General features: G+C 41.9%; 1 protein-coding gene and 3 non-coding genes across 4 annotated transcripts; all 4 read right to left on the bottom strand.

Moving 5' to 3' along the window:
* Positions 1-2,286: 2,286 nt before the first annotated feature.
* On the bottom strand, positions 2,287-2,360 carry TRNAD-GUC. The gene has a single exon. It is a non-coding gene; the product is annotated as a tRNA-Asp (tRNA).
* A 958-nt stretch (positions 2,361-3,318) lies between these two features.
* On the bottom strand, positions 3,319-5,406 carry LOC119299775 (cytochrome c oxidase subunit 2-like). Its single transcript, XM_037576918.1, has 3 exons — positions 5,028-5,406; positions 4,002-4,011; positions 3,319-3,868 (listed from the first exon to the last, which is right to left on the bottom strand). Exons 1-3 carry the CDS (start codon positions 5,404-5,406, stop codon positions 3,403-3,405), a joined length of 855 nt encoding a protein of 284 aa, XP_037432815.1. The 3' UTR covers positions 3,319-3,402.
* A 2,857-nt stretch (positions 5,407-8,263) lies between these two features.
* On the bottom strand, positions 8,264-8,336 carry TRNAF-GAA. The gene has a single exon. It is a non-coding gene; the product is annotated as a tRNA-Phe (tRNA).
* Positions 8,337-8,757: 421 nt separating this feature from the next.
* TRNAS-GGA lies at positions 8,758-8,844 on the bottom strand. The gene has a single exon. It is a non-coding gene; the product is annotated as a tRNA-Ser (tRNA).
* Between the last annotated feature and the right edge of the window lie 6,939 nt (positions 8,845-15,783).

A 15,783-nucleotide genomic window follows, 5' to 3' on the forward strand; every position in this document is an offset into this window, starting at 1 on the left:
GTCTAGGAGCAGGACTAACCTTTTTCTTTCGTTTAAATAAAGTCGAGATGTAGCTTTCTCTATCTCAAGAAATTATTCCACCTCCATTCATTGGAGAACAAAGCGTTATCTGATTAGATCCTTGCTTCAAACTCAACCGAATCAAGTTTCAAAAATAGATGTGGAAGAGGCAAAGGGAAGAGCGGGGTTGCCGAATTGTTTCTCAGAGCCGGACGAAACATCTATCTCTATTTACAATACCCTTACCCCCAAGAAAACTTTGTCGAAAAAGGTTGTCATCGTAATAGGGATTGCACCTCAACATGGCAGCCCTCAATTCTGCCAATTGTGTGTGACTTGTACTCTTCTAGGCTTCCTCTTTGCCTCAAGTGATTAAACTCATCAACTACACCAACCACATTTCTTACCTCAAACCTCTCTACAATCTCTTGAATTCACTCTTGCCAAGATACTTGTCCCCTATTCACTAAGAAACTCTTGTACCAGCTTTCAGCTCTCCCCCTAAGGTGCATAGCCGAAAGTTCTACCTTGTACCAATCCGTAACTTGGTACACCGAAAAGTAATGTTCACACTTTTGTATCCAAGACCTGGCCCCTTCAAATATTGGAAAAGAAACTCTAGGAGGTTGATGTATCTGCTGCCCATATTGATATTGATTTTGCGGCCTTTGTTCTTGCAGGTATTGGTACGGGTCATGCTGTTGAGTTGGAAGCGGTTGGTTAAGGTAAGTATATATTGGCACTTCTGGTTTCATGGAATTTCCAGCATAGGGCAAAAGTATTGGTTGGGAAAATGGGATATTTGGTATTGAATTGGGTCTTGGTTGTGGTGGTGGAGGTGCAGGATTAGGTCTAATATTATCATGTTTTGAGCTGTGAGGAAGGCCATAGGTGGCTGGAAACAAGTGTTCGTGCCAAGGTTTTGAGGGGGATAGAGAGGGTTATTTTTGTGATTGGGTCTTTTAGTTGCTTTGCTACTAGAGGTCTAGGTGGTTAGGGGTTTAAAGGTCTAGAATAGGTGTGAGTGGTGGTCGTATTCAGTACCAATGGTACGGTAATTGGAGGTTCAGGCGGTTCAGGCCTAGGATAAGAGCTAGAGGCTTGTTGAGGGGTAGCCATGGTTTCAGCTTCACTGGCAACAGCTGGTAGGGACATTTGTTGTGGTGTTCTAGGAAAATGAACCATATTGCCCCTAGTTGTGTTAATCGAGCTATCCTCTTCTTCAACACTCCGCGCCTTCAAAAAAGTAGTTTTGTTGCTTGCGCTTTAATTTAGGAGTTTCAACTTAACGAGCATATGTGCATTTGGGTTGTTGGCATATGTCGGCTACATACTGGATGCTTTTCCATCATTGTTCGACTTGCACAGAAACAATGGGTCCCTTCTGGTTTCTTTTTCTCCCTCCAAGTTTGTTCTTCACTGTAATTTGTGTCAACTCAACAAGAGTGAGCACACCCTTCCTGCTGGTCTTCTTCAACCTTTGTCTGTTCCATTACAACCTGGGTCTTCTATTTCAATGGATTTTCTTGAGGCACTCCCTAAGTTTTATGGTTATAGCTCAATACTTGTGGTCGTGGACCGTTTCACTGGCTCATTTCATTCCTCTATCTCACCCTTTTAGCTGTATACCCTATCTTGTATCCAGTAGTAAGTCTACTCTTCTTACCCCCTCTCCTCTACCTTTTGTGGCCCATCTATTAGCTTTTTGACCATCTTTGAGTCATAGCGAGACGGCTCTATCTCTTTTCACAAGTACAGCCGTAAGTACAGTTGCGGGCGTCAACGATCAGCAGTACTGAGCTACGGAAAGTCTATCGAATTATAGCTACGGAAAGTCTATTGAAAGGACCTAATCAAAGGCTACTACAGCTATAACTGACCCGCCTATGGAATCTATTGGCTCGGCTGAACCGACATGAAATGAAAGAGAGGAAGGCGGAAGCTATTGGCAAATAGAGGGGGGATGTTCTCCGTGTCTTTTAGCCCTCACTAGATGACAACTTGCTTACTTTTCACTTCTTCTTAAGCTTGGCAGACTAGTTCCTGACTGACTTGATAGTGCGATGAGCTTACTTGCTCTAGTTCTATCCTCAGGATTTACTTACCTGAGTACCTAGCACCGAGGATCGATGTAATTTACTTTCAGAAAGATGCTGTTGATGCTAACACGCATATAAATAGATGTTCCCCACTGCTTGCTCCTCTTACCCGAATGGGGTTATATGCCTTAGTGAAACTCAGGGTAAAGTGGCAGAGGTATGACCTCGGGAAGAAAGAAAGATCGGGCGGGGAAAACGGGGTTCGAACCCGCGACTTCTGGCGTGACAGACCAACACTCTAACCAACTGAGCTATTTCCCCCTTTCGTAACTACTGTCGATTCAACAGTCACCTACCGGTTACCTTTGTAACTATACCAAAGTAGCTGTACAATAGAATGCCCTTCGCCTTTAGTACTTTTCTTATATATATTATGTTATGTACTAAATGTGTCAAAGCAATAGAACTTATTGAAAAAAATAAGCCCATCTTTCTCAAAAAGGAAGAGAGGGTGCGCCCCCCAGAGAGAACCCCATTCTTTCAAGAAAGTTCTAATTAATTATGTAGAAAAAGAAATAAGGAAAATAGGAGTAAGCGAGTAGGGTCAACAAGATTCTAAACGAATACCACAAGTGACGGAACCGACGATGATGAAGAGATAAGGGGCGAAGGAGATTTTTTCTATTATTCCAATTCTTATTTATTGATTATCTAATTTATTTAGATCCATATTCATTTTCATTTGCAAATACAAACTCTCTTTCATTTTCTTTTTACTTTTGTGCTAAGGATAAGGGAACTGAGAAAAAAAAAGCTGGCTTGGCTGGTACATCAAGCATATGACATATTGCTTGTTCGGTGTGGTACACATATCTGTCAATGTCAATCAAGTAAGAAAATGCATTCCCACTGTCTGAGGAAAAGGTGAAGAATTGCAATTTATTAAGCTTGTAAGGCCCGTTGAAGTCCCCGAGAAAGGGTATAAATAGGGCTATAAGTAGGCCGTTTGCTATTGCAATAAGGGCTGCTCGCCTTTCCTTTTGACGGCTTGGCTTCCTATTGCTCCTATGTAGTGGTCGGCCTTAAAAGGAGTCTTCCTACCATACCCTCATGCATGCCTATGTTATAGTGCATTAAGCTTCGCCAGAAGCAAGCAAGATGATGAAGCGAAGCTTCGTAGACAAGGCTCGTTCCGTGCTTGACTTACGAGCTCGTGTAGTAAGGCCTCACCCTACTTCAATAAGGGCTTATGCACTCCACTCGTAAACGAGCATTAGAGCTTTTTGAGCGAGCGAGCGAAGCCTTCCTGGAGCTTCCCCCTTCCCTCACCCGAGAATTGCATTTCCGCTTCAGCTTCCCCGGTTTAGTTGGTTTGGAGGATTAATTGATTGGATACCCAATCCGCATAATCTTTCAAAGTCACTGCTTCTACGACGATAGGCGTAAAGGCATGATTAGTTCCACGAATCTCACTGCACTGACCATAGTAAACTCCTTCTCGTTGTACCGAGATGGAGGTAAGATTTGAACGACCAGGTACAGCATCACATTTGACACCTGAGGAAGGTACAGCCCAACTATGAGGTACATCAGCGGGTGTTACAATCATACGTAGATGAGTTTTGGCTGGTACAACCACTCTATTGTCAACTTCTAATAAACGTGATTGACCCAATTCTAGATCATCTTCTGGAATCGTATAACTGTCAAAAGTGAGTGACTGTTCATCGGAACTGTTATAGTCCGAATACTCATAAGGTTGGGTCGACGCCCGCCTCCCCCCAAACTTGACTTGCAAGTTTCCCCGCAAAAAGCTCTCCACGCCTACTCTTATTTATAAAGAGCACTATTCTTCTTTAGTTAGGTAGTTCTCCCCCTCTATGAGACGTAAGACCCCGGTGGAATCGAAGGCCCGCTTACTAATAGGCAAGAGGGGACCCTTTCTCGCCCAGCCCTACCTACATCAGTGAAGCTGGAACCGAGGAAGACAATGTTCAACACACATGAGACAAAATGAAGGTATGGGACGGCCAGTTCACCATGGAAAGGGATGCTAGTCGGCTTTGGAGAAGTTATAGGCCCCAATAGATCAGATCTCAAGAGTGATTCCTCACCTATCCTGCCAGGGGCCAAGTCGAAGGCTCGAGTATAGATTCCCTATGCTCATGTGAACAGCCGGCCCGTAGATCTAAAAGGATCCATAAAAAAGACCGGAAAGTATGTTTGTCCACGAAAAAAAACTCGTTCATGAGACCTCGAATTCCCATGTTCCAGCCTGCATTATGCCAGCAGGTCCCACCCCCAATTTCTTGAGTCACCCTTATCTAAAAAAAAGGACGGAGTCTATCTAGATCATAGGATCACTGTATTCAGAGGTCAATTCTCTTTCTTTGACCTCCCACCGTTCACGACATCCATTGCTTCTCGCAAGAATGGCTCCTCGGTGGAGGAGTAGAAGCGCTGGTCCCCTTCGGTCAAGTGCTTGTGCGTGCTCTTACCTACCGTAGGACCTCCGTCCCCGAAGCGAAGAAGGAGGAGCAGGAACAACAGGTTGTCCTCTCTTGGCCCAGTAGTTCCGCAACTACTACCATGGTTGTTGCCAACGGGGATCCCCCATTCCGAAAGGTAACGGGACCTGCCCTTAGGTCCAAAGTTGTATGCCACTGCTGTGGTGCCGATAGATTCACTACTGAAGCCCCGTTATTGGACATTGCAGGCTTAGCATCTATTTTTTGTATATCGCTCCACCACACCGAGAAGAGGTATGTGTACCTCCAGCAATAACAAGAATGGAACCATAGGCTCCTATGCTGGGAGCATTTCGGGGTATAGGTCTAACCACCTCAACTCCCCGTTTTTGGCATGCTATAGTTCTTTTAGTGTCTCGACGACGGGAATGGGAGATGACCGGTAAGCCAGATGCTTCGCGAACCACCGGTACATTTCGTTGCACTTAAATCACCCTCGTTAAGAGGCGCACTCCGTTACATTGATGTCCAATAGCTTTGATAGTAATGGCTGGATCTACTAATACCCCGTCCATTGAGTATAACAGAGCAAACGATGGTATAGCAATGAACAAAAGAATGACACTTGGAAATATGGTCCGAATAATTTCGATAGTAGTTACATGAACAATCCTTTGTGGGATTGGATTAGTTTGCTCGTTGAAATGCCATAAAGCGCGAACCAACATCCGTGATACGAAAACCAAAATAAGAATGAGGAAGAAAAAGATATCGTGATGTAAGTCAATGATTCCTTGCATCATAGGTGTTGCTGCGTCTTGAGATCCTAATTGCCATGGTTCCGCAGCATCACAAAGAGCGATTGTGAGGAATCGACATGATAATGAACAAAGAATCATTGGAATTTCCCATATTTTTCAGCTCTGCTCCCGAAAAGAGAAAGGAAAGGAGACTGATCTTGACGTCGGCATTGGTTTTTCCAACGAAAGCCTTATTTAGCATGTAACGTGAACATGAGCGGACACCCACACAATCTCCATTGGAATAAAAAGTACCATACCATTGTCGTTTTTAGGGCGAAAAAGAATAGGTCATCTTTGTCAATTGATAACTGAGTGAGAGAAGACAATCACGTTCTTAAAGCGGTCGGTTCGCCGGATTCACAACCTTCCCCTATTGGCCGGCTACCCGTGAAACACATAGGCTCCTATCGCATTTATCGATCGAGAATGGTCTCATCACAGAAACACTTTCTATATGTTATTTCGAGATTCGAAGAAGCAAGCAAGTTTATAGGGCATATAGTTGTTTTTTTGTAGGGCGAACCAAGATCTTATCTTATTTGCAGGTCGTATAAATGAAATGATTGGAAAAATCATATAGAATTTGGAGGTGCGTAGTGTCTTACGGGGCTGGCTCACAATACAACAATTATCGCTACTGATTCCAGATAGAATGTTGATACCGGTGGAAAAACACTTCTTTCTATGTATAGGGCAGTGAACTAAAAAAAGTGTCCTTGCTTGATACATAACATTGTATAAGTCAACCCAAGTCGCTTCTTCATCTCCGGGAATCCGGTAAGGTACTTTTGGAACACCAATGGGCATATTAGATTAATATTATTATATTATAGTAAGAAAACTACACTTCAATATATAAACATAAGAATGGAAGAGAAAGAAAGAACCTGAGAAGAGCTTAGTTGGAACTCTTTACCGGGATCATAGGGGCTATGCTCCCCTCTCTCTGTCTCAGTCCCAGCCAACGGCATAGCAACACCTACTCTTCCTTCTGATGCAGCCTTCCTAGATCCATAATTTGGCTTCCTCGTTTATTGATTGCTTGCAATCGCCACAACACCATTGAGTGAACGTCATAGAATCCTCAACGCGTGAAGTAGAAGTTCTTCGAACCTTGATTGTGTGTGTTCGTGCCCACTCCAATAGAGCATTTGGCCCTGTGAGCTTTGACTACGAAAGCTACCTATGTCAATCAGTATAGCCACTAGAGGGATTGGAATAGGTATATTCCTTCTCAGACAGTACTTTAAGACAAACACGGTTCACAAGGTGGATTTTATACTATTAGTTGACTACGGAGCTTCCTCATCCCGACCTATCTATATGTGAAAAGCTCTCCGCCAGAATCTTCGTAGTAGTAAGTCGTGGGTTACAAGCTGTCCCTTCCTCAAACCACCCCGCAATAGATATAGGGTTTACCAACCTCAGGCATGGACATAGACACCAGATCATTTTGATCGAGGACCCATTTTTGGAATAAAAAGGATAGAGACCAGACATAGTCCAATCGGAAGGTCGTGCTTTAGAGAAAGACTTGTGTTCTGTAGGAACAGCTGCCTATGTTCACCCGGCTGCCCTGCCTGTCGCAGAACCGCTGTGAAGCATCCATTCTATTCAATTAGAAATAGCAGCTATAACTAGTAGTAGACGGTTGCTTCGAGGTCTCACAGGTCCTGCTTAAGCGAAAATGTAGTTGTGGAAGTAGTCTTGCCCACTTTGCCTTACGCTCATAGAGATCTATAAGTATCCCTCTTGTCTAAGTAGGTAAGTACGCTCGACCCAGTACTAAACTTTAGCATTAAAGCCAGAGTCCTTCTTTTCATGAATGTTCAGGAAGAAGAGAATCCCTAAGTGAGAATTGAATGCCATCCCATTTCCTAAAGAAAGAGATTTCCAATATACGTGAATCACGAAAGAACCAATGCTGTAACTTGCTTCATCCGGCATTATAAGTAATCAATGAGATTTTCTTCCTCGAGAACAAAAAGCTACACGAGGAGAGCCTTGTTTACTGATATGTTACTAAAAGACCAGAGGTGATGGCCTCTGAATTGCAGGGTATGGAAAGTGGGTGTTAATCAACAAGATTATCTACATTTGCGGAAACCACTACTGGAATAAAGTTAGATCTTTATTTCATTTCAAGGAAAAGTTTCAGGGTTTAGTCACCACTCAGACAGTAGTGAAAAATCAAACTAACTCTAGGCGAAAGTGCACGGAGGATCTGTGATTCCTCCTACCTTATGAGCCCTTACGAAATGCCATTTTGAATGATGGACAAATCATGGGTGTCGGTGGTCTAGTCAGAGCATTTTGGAGTGCCTGAGCGGGCAAAGTAGGTTGACCCGTCCCGAGGGGGAGGGAACAAACGGGCAATTGAACACCATAGGGCACAAACGAATCGCCAGCAACGACCTGTATATATCAGGCAAGAGGTGCTACTCCGACCCGGAATCCTGCGTGATGGTTGGTCACCTTACCAATAATCTTCTTAATGTTGGAGAAAATGAGGATCATTGACTTAAATTGGAATTGATACCTAGACTACTTGGTTCTAGCTTGCCACCCCGAAGGCAATGTATACACAAGTATAGACTATAGGTAACACTGTAGGGTACAGCCTTGGGTAGTCTTAGGGTTTTCCAAGATATGATATGATCGGGTTATTTATTAGAATTGGAAATAGCTAGACGAATAAGTAGGCTTTAAAAGGACAAATAAAGTAGGCCTTCTAACTCAAAGTACTCCAGCTTAAGGAAAGACATGCAACATTGGTGATCAACGTATGGAATTTCCGCTATTCCGTTCCGGGAAAACACTTGTTTTTTCACGTTTTCCTTCGCTGTTCTTTCCTGGATTTTTTGTTGATGATTCTTCCCCTTAAAAAAAGCTTTTCCCTATAAAAAATATGTGGCCCTTTTCTTTCCCGAAAAGGCATTCATTGTTCATTCTGTGCCAGGAACCAGATTTGAACTGGTGACACGAGGATTTTCAATCCTCTGCTCTACCAACTGAGCTATCCTGACTATTTATTGTGCATCATCCTAGTAGAGTACTTGTATCTATGTCAATTAAAGGGACTAAAAAAGAAAAAAGTATTCTCAAATTGGACTTAGTAAATATCAGGATAATGATATGGATTGTGAATGACTTACTTAATAATAGGGATTACTTGCCTATACTATAATATGTTCATTTGTATGAATGGGATAAGATCCAAAGAAGTCAGTTCGGATCCGTTTGTGAAAGAGTAGAATAAGAAAGATAGTGAATCTTGTTTGAACCATTAATGAAAAATAGAGGTTGGTACAATAGTTAGGAAGTAAAATGGGCTTTTTATTGGGGATAGAGGGACTTAACTTGAACCCTCACGATTTAGAAAGTCGACGGATTTTCCTCTTACTAGAAATTTCATTGTGGTCGGTAACGTTGGTGAATTAACAGAAACGGAAAGAGAGGGATTCGAACCCTCGGTAAACAAAAGCCTACATAGCAGTTCCAATGCTACGCCTTGAACCACTCGGCCATCTCTCCTACATAATCTTATTATTGACCAGAAACTGAGTGAATAGCGAGTTTTCGTATCACTAAAGTACAGGTACAACCAATCACAGGTTCCATAGGGAGTTTGACTTCCTTTCCAATTTCATATTTCTCAACAACAACTTCTCTCATCCCCACGGATCTATTCAAAATTCTGGAATCGTCCCATGTTTCTATTTTGATTGTATGGCGTGGCGTATACACGTTATGCAAACAGAACGTATGGTTACTTTACTCTATTTTCTCATGGCTTGTTAAACCTTTCTTTTTTCTTTCTGGATCATAACCAAATAAAAACTTCTCGAGTTATCAGAATCCATAGTCAAATTCAGTCCTTGGTTATTCAAGTTAGATGAAATAGTAATAGTTTGGCTCACATTGGTATACTACGAAATCCAATCTGATTCAAATATTGAATATCTCTCCTTGTCGGGACAATTTAAGCAGAATAAAATATCTATTATCGATTTTTTAGAATCGAATTAGTCTGTTTTTTTGCTATTTCGTACTGTATAATTCCTTTGTTTGTGGGATCATTTTCCCCGAGGGTTTCCAATCAATGGGGTCGTAGTATAGGTAGTTAGAGAGTGTAGGCTCCCCTAGCTTGAATTCTTTTTACCCATTCTTTGAGAGTGATAGGTTTGATTTTTCTGTATCGTAATAGAAGAGCTCAGAAGAAAGACCTAATTATATAAAAACACGACCATTCAAGCTAAAGATCAGAGGATCCGTAATAGGACTCTCATAGACTTGCCGGGAAATAGAAAATTTGGAATCGGCTTTTCTTTTGCGCTAAAAAAAACTTGAGGCCTTTTCCCTTATTATATGGCATATCCATACTTTAATAACCTAGTGCCTGATCGATTGAAAGCAATATTTACTGTCAGATAGAGAGATGCTGATAGGAAAAAGGATGGTACTTACTTATTCTCAAGAATATATAGAAAGGGAAAAGCTTAATAGCCACTATTGATCCCCTGAACAGAGCACATGATTCAGGATCAGGTGCGATGTGAAGAGGTAACCTAGCCTTTTATGAGAGTCAATTGGGAAGTGGAAAGGCAAAACCATTAGTTTAAGTTCCCGGCTTTAGTCCTCTGTGAAGTTCAGTCAACCATTTGAGTCAATTTGGAGTAAATAGTAAGACTTCGGATCGCACCATTCATAATGTTGCATCTCAATACTTGGCATCTTTTTCCCACTGCTGGCTCAGAAATTCGCCTTGGTTTCACCAGAATTCGTTTATTTCGTTCATTAATTCGTTCTGATAGCTACGCGGAGGTCTTTCCTTACGACTCCCGTGCTTAATACGAAAAGCGGTTCTTGTGTGAAAAGTGCCAACTGACTATCTCCTTATTTTCTGATTGTTCTTCCGATAGGAATATTCCCTTGATCAGCTAACCTGGCCCAAGCATAACAATAGTGCATTTCCCCTTGATGGTACAATTTACATATCTTCTACCTCTGCTACTTCTGTTCAGGAAGGTTAGTTTAGGCACTCCATCCCTGAGGGCTGCATCAGCTTATCTTTCTAGAAATCCCAGCTATAAGCTAGATCGGTATAAATAGGGCATTAAGCAGCAATAATAGAGATAGCATCCATGAGTTTTTTAATCCATCCTTTAGCATCGCCTGACTCGGACAAGGTGTTTCCTTCCTTCGCAATACCCGGCCAGGGAAATGTAGCTATCCCAATAAGATATGAAAGCTGGGCCACACCTGAGCAAGGAACTTATACATAGAAGTAACAGTAAATGTGCAAGATTTGGACCACTGCCATTTCCTTAAACCATCAATCAACAAATTGAAATAGAGATATCGGTATCTTCCAATCTGCCACAAGGATCTAGTCGCCAGTACCTTTGCCTTCTTCCCAACTTATCCCAGCATTCCTTGTAAGCGTTGCTATCACTATTTCTCCCTCCGGTGGCCTTGAGGCGTCTCGATCAATCGGTGTATCCGCCACAGGACACACCTCCTTCTCTCAACCATCTGAACAAGAAGATTTTAGCACTAACCCTCCTGTAGCTTTCTTTCCGACCGAAGTACCGCTTTTCTTTGTACTACTTTCGAACCGTATCAGGAACAAGAGCTTATGCGTTGCTTTCTTTTCGCAGTACCCGCCCCCAGGGGTCATTACTTGATGAAGAGTGCTTCCCCTTTGAGCACCTTATCTTGGCCATCAATATAATTAATCCATCCTGCCTGTCTAGATATTGCTGTTAATACACAGGTTGATTGTATGACTATGGCATAGTGAGTTCTGGCTCCTAGCTGACATACTAAATACAGCATCGAAGCGGGTCTATCTTATTCCGATGTAACGATTCCATTGAATATTGTGATAGCATCCTTGATTTCAGCTAGCTATTCTCAGTGATATGCTTGCTCCTCTTGGATTTCATTCCATGATAAGTATGTATTGGAAGTTGGAATGCCTAAAGTATTGGTGCATTAGGGTCCTCTTAAGCCTTGTTTCCTTCTTGATCTTACCTTTCCGTTGCTATCACTCGCTCTAGCCTCTCCTGGCCAGAGCTCCCTCTATCAACAACACCCTCACGCGATTGATTCCCTGGATAAGTATGGCTCATATAAGGTATCCTGATCATAGTAATTGTATCATATCTCCTTCTCCTATTGATCTTACCATCCCCCGAGTCCAAGTCTTGGGATGGCGCTTATTAAGGTCCTGTTTCCCCTTGACAGGATCTTCCAGTTCTGGTATCCCTGAAGAGCATTTCCTAGTATGTATTTACTAACCTTAAACGATAGGAGCCGTATTTAGATAGATATCCTATAAATCTATTGATTTTCATTAGCTTGTAAATTCCTTGTGTGAAATAACTCAGAAATTCATTGTGCTAAACTTGTATCTATGCAGTACTGTTTAATGTGGAAGAAGTGTTTTTGTTACTAACAACATAGAAACCATGATACCAGTGCATAAGCATGAAAAACGCACTTTGTGATCAGATTGATCAAGGTTGTAGTCATTCGAATTTACTACTTCGTTAAATGATGGCTGTTTAAAGGTGTCTACCATAGTTTGTTTGGACAATGTCCTTAGTAATCAGGTATGTGACCTTCTTATAACCCACGACATCGGCATGATAGGTGTTAAATACATCCAGTGATGGTGGAGCTAAATCAGCAGGTTTTATATATGGATCCCAAGGTATATACTTATACCAGACAATACAAAATAACCCTGCGTATACTAGAAAAGCAAAATAACCGTACACATACGACTTAGAATTCTCATCATAAAATGGTATTACTACTTCAACCAACTTGTTTATGATTTCACGTTTCAAAAGGGATTTCAAACCAAGACCGCTATGTGAGAATCGCTGAATAACGTCAAAAGTATCCCTTAAGTAAATATTATCGATAAAAAACAAACCTAGCGAATCATTTATTTCTTTAAACTTATCAAATATATACATTTATATTGTCGCCAGCCTACCTGAGCATGGAACAAATATTTTATATATACATATTCCATAACTAGAGTTCCATAATTGTGAAACGTGGTATATGGTCGTACGCTAACTCCTATTTGAAAGTCGTGTGGCTCTCTAACAAACATGGAAAACAAACCTATCCTCGGCATCCAACTGTTATAAAAGAATGGAAGCACAATTGTTGTTGGACCTATAAACCCTATTATTTTGGCAATAAAACCATTTAGACCTCTTTGATCTAAATTGGTAAATGTTTTTCGATTTTTCACAAATCTATCAATAGGTGAATTCAAGTAGGAAGTCCAACCACTGTTGGAACTATCTCCACCGTTTGAACTACCACCACCCCATATAAAATGGTGGATTATACCATGATCGTCGTGCTTAGGTGCACTAGTTTTCACATTTGGATTTGTTCCATCATTAGTGGAACTAGAACCATCATTAGGGTTAGGGGAAGTAGAAGTAGATGCATCATTACTGCCACTAGATGCATCATTGTTGATAGGTTCTTTAGCTCCTTCCTCATCCATTATATCTTTTTTCTTGGATTTCTTATTATTGTGGAGTTTTTTATCATCATCTTTTCCCCCGTCTCTATTGTATAACGAATTAAGTATCTTCTTAATGGATTGAAAGAATTTCTTCATGATAACAGTATTTTCTATTACTCTCTTATTGGTGGATTTCCTCCGCTTAATTTCAAAATTTACCCAGCCTTTTGAGTACTAGGATCTCCCCCTTATCCTAGCAGATCGGTACCCAGACCATATCCTCGGGCAGCTCGGATGTATCTATCTTTTTGTTCAGATCACATCATCTCGAGCGCGGAATCTTATTAGTGGATCAGAAGACTATGGTGACCCGTAGATCTTCAGATATTGATTTGTAGAGCAGGGCCGGAATGTGGGGATTGCATTCTTCGAAAAGTATCATATCTTATTTCCCTAGGGAGAAAGCAGAAACCAGAAACAAGTGGAGGTTCGATCTCTCACCCAAAGCAATTGGGGCTGGTGGAATCTTCCCCTATAGACTCCGAAAAATCATTGTGTACCTTTCCCCTATAGACTCCGAAAAAGCAGCGTGTACCTTTCCCTAAATCCTTCTCCCGTGCATGCTATTCTCGTGTTCCGTGATTAGAAAAGACTTGTTTCTTGTTTTCTTTGAGGTAATAAACGAGCTGTCTCCCGCTTTGCCTATCTTGATGTGGAATCTATCGTTGAGCACCCATGAATGCAGGTAGAAGGTGTTTTTTTCTTAACTCTTTCCAGGCCTCAGCTTGATTGGACTTCGTCATCTCTTGTCGTTCAGCTTCCTCTCTCCTCTCTCATCTTGTCTCTCCGTAGACGGTGTTAAAAAGTAAACAGACTTAAAGCAAAGTAGGTTCGATCCTTGTGTTCTATTATATGAAGTAGAAGAAGAAAGAGCCGGGGGGATGGTCTTGGCACCCATGGGTTAATGGTGAAAGCGCTCAAGGAAATAGGGAATGGAATATTCAAATCGATCAGAAGTGCTATGCTTTATGTAATCAGGCTGAAAGCTAACATCTCGCGAGTAGGCCGAGCTAGGATAAGAATTCCAATCAAAAAAGAAGTATGAATTGGGCCCAAAATCACTACTTTACTACCTATGTCGCGTGTCGCGCCACCTAGTACGATAGACTTTTTGCGGGAAAAGAGCAGGTTTTGCCCCAACTTGGACCCAGGGAAACCAAAGAAGAGCTAGTTTCGCCCTGTTTAGTTAGCGGTGGATGAGCTGATTTCTTTTCACTCCTGTTTCAGAGATACAAAACAAAAGTAAAGTGTAGAACGCAATGTTTGAGCCCCAGGCTTTTACGATTCTTCCGATTGACTTCTCTTCTCTGCTCCTAGCTCCGAATGCCAGTATGTAGAGAAGTGATGGAAAGGGTTGTGCTCTTTCATTTGAGAAACTTCCAACCAAAATAGGAATGTTAGAACAGAATATTTAGATACAGGTCCCTTATGAATACTGTACTGAGTAAGATTCACTGAAGAAATGCTTCTCCGAAGCAATAAGTTTGTGGCACAAGCATAGTCTTCTGCTAACCTAGCCTTTCCCATCTTTCTATTAAAACGAATGTAGCTAACGTGAACTAAAAGCAAGCTCTTGTTCGAGGAAGTAGAAATTGTTAGTTGTTGCTAGCTTGAACTGAGTTGTTCCTGTTGGTGCTAGGGTTGCCAAGGGAGTTGTAGCGAGATGCTGCTAATGCAGCTATTTCTGATGTCCGGACGATGCAGCGGAAGTGAAAAGAAAAAGATATGATGCGTAGACCGTTCAGACAGGGATGATGGTTTCTAGATATAGGGTTTATTTGAATGTCTGGCGAAATGCTTACTTTCGTTATGCTTGTCCTGCATAGCTGGATCTATGGTTCAGTCGCTTTGAATGTCTGTTCCGCCTCTGACCCGGCCCTTACCTCTTTCTTGACTCGGTTTTTCGCAGGGGCATCAAATTCTTTGACAAAAGAAACGCCAGTTTCAAAAGGAATGGCACCGAAAGGTGTCAGATGATGATTGAACTGAACTATCTGAATCTGAAACCACCGACCCGACTCGTGCTTTTTTGGACTCCGCTTTTGTAGGATCCTGTGAGGCATCGAATTCTTTGGCAAGTCTCTTCTTGCTAGTGTTGTACGCGTTTTATTCCTTCGCCCGACATGCTTTCGTGATAAAAGAATCATAGCAACATAGCGTGAGGTTCCATAGGTTGATGAGCCTGATCAGTCGTGTAAGCTATTTACTACAGCCGTCTTAGATGGCCCCAGGTATCCTCTTCGGCTTGATCTTTCCTTTGCTTCGATCGCCAACTTGCACTTCCTTATTCCACTATTGCGATATCTTTGTCCTGGACAAAGACCAAGAGCTGGTGCAGGTGAAAGAATAGCTTATGGGGCTGGAGTCAAAGGAGCTTTCATAGACATAGAAATCATAATAGAAAGAGCAGGCCTGCGAGCAGCGAGTGCCCTTTGTAAGTTGCGAGCCTGCCTTACCGCCCCCCCTTTCTTTTTTGAATTAGAAAGAAGGGGATGAATTAGAAAGAAAGAGATCAGGTTATTTATGATCGGAGAAAAGGAAGGGGCATGGTTGATGTGTCACTGGGGAACCCGTAGGAAGGGGAGACGATCGGCCTCATTCACATCTGAAATCGCCAACATGAACACAAACGAAATCGTCTGAATTTCGTATAGAAAGAAAAAAAAGGAAACAAGTAAAAAAGCATGGTCCCCGGGGATAGGTACTTCGTCCGGTGCGGTATCATTGCTGAGCGATCGCTCGCTATCTGGAAATGGAGTGTTAGTTTCAAATAGAGATTGTGTGGGTGTGAAGTGTACTGAAGATCGAGGTTTTTCTTCTTACTAACTTTGTCAAAGAGGCTAAAAAACAATAAATGACCAACGAAACTTCGAGTGAGTAGGATAAGGAGGAGTAGTCGGAGGATCTGAGAA

Source organism: Triticum dicoccoides, chromosome 5A (genome assembly GCF_002162155.2).
Source record: "Triticum dicoccoides isolate Atlit2015 ecotype Zavitan chromosome 5A, WEW_v2.0, whole genome shotgun sequence".
Taxonomy (NCBI): domain Eukaryota; kingdom Viridiplantae; phylum Streptophyta; class Magnoliopsida; order Poales; family Poaceae; genus Triticum; species Triticum dicoccoides.

Coding starts and splice junctions, on each gene's coding strand:
- LOC119299775 (XM_037576918.1), bottom strand. CDS start 5,406: ATGATTCTTTGTTCATTATCATGTCGATTCCTCACAATCGCTCTTTGT.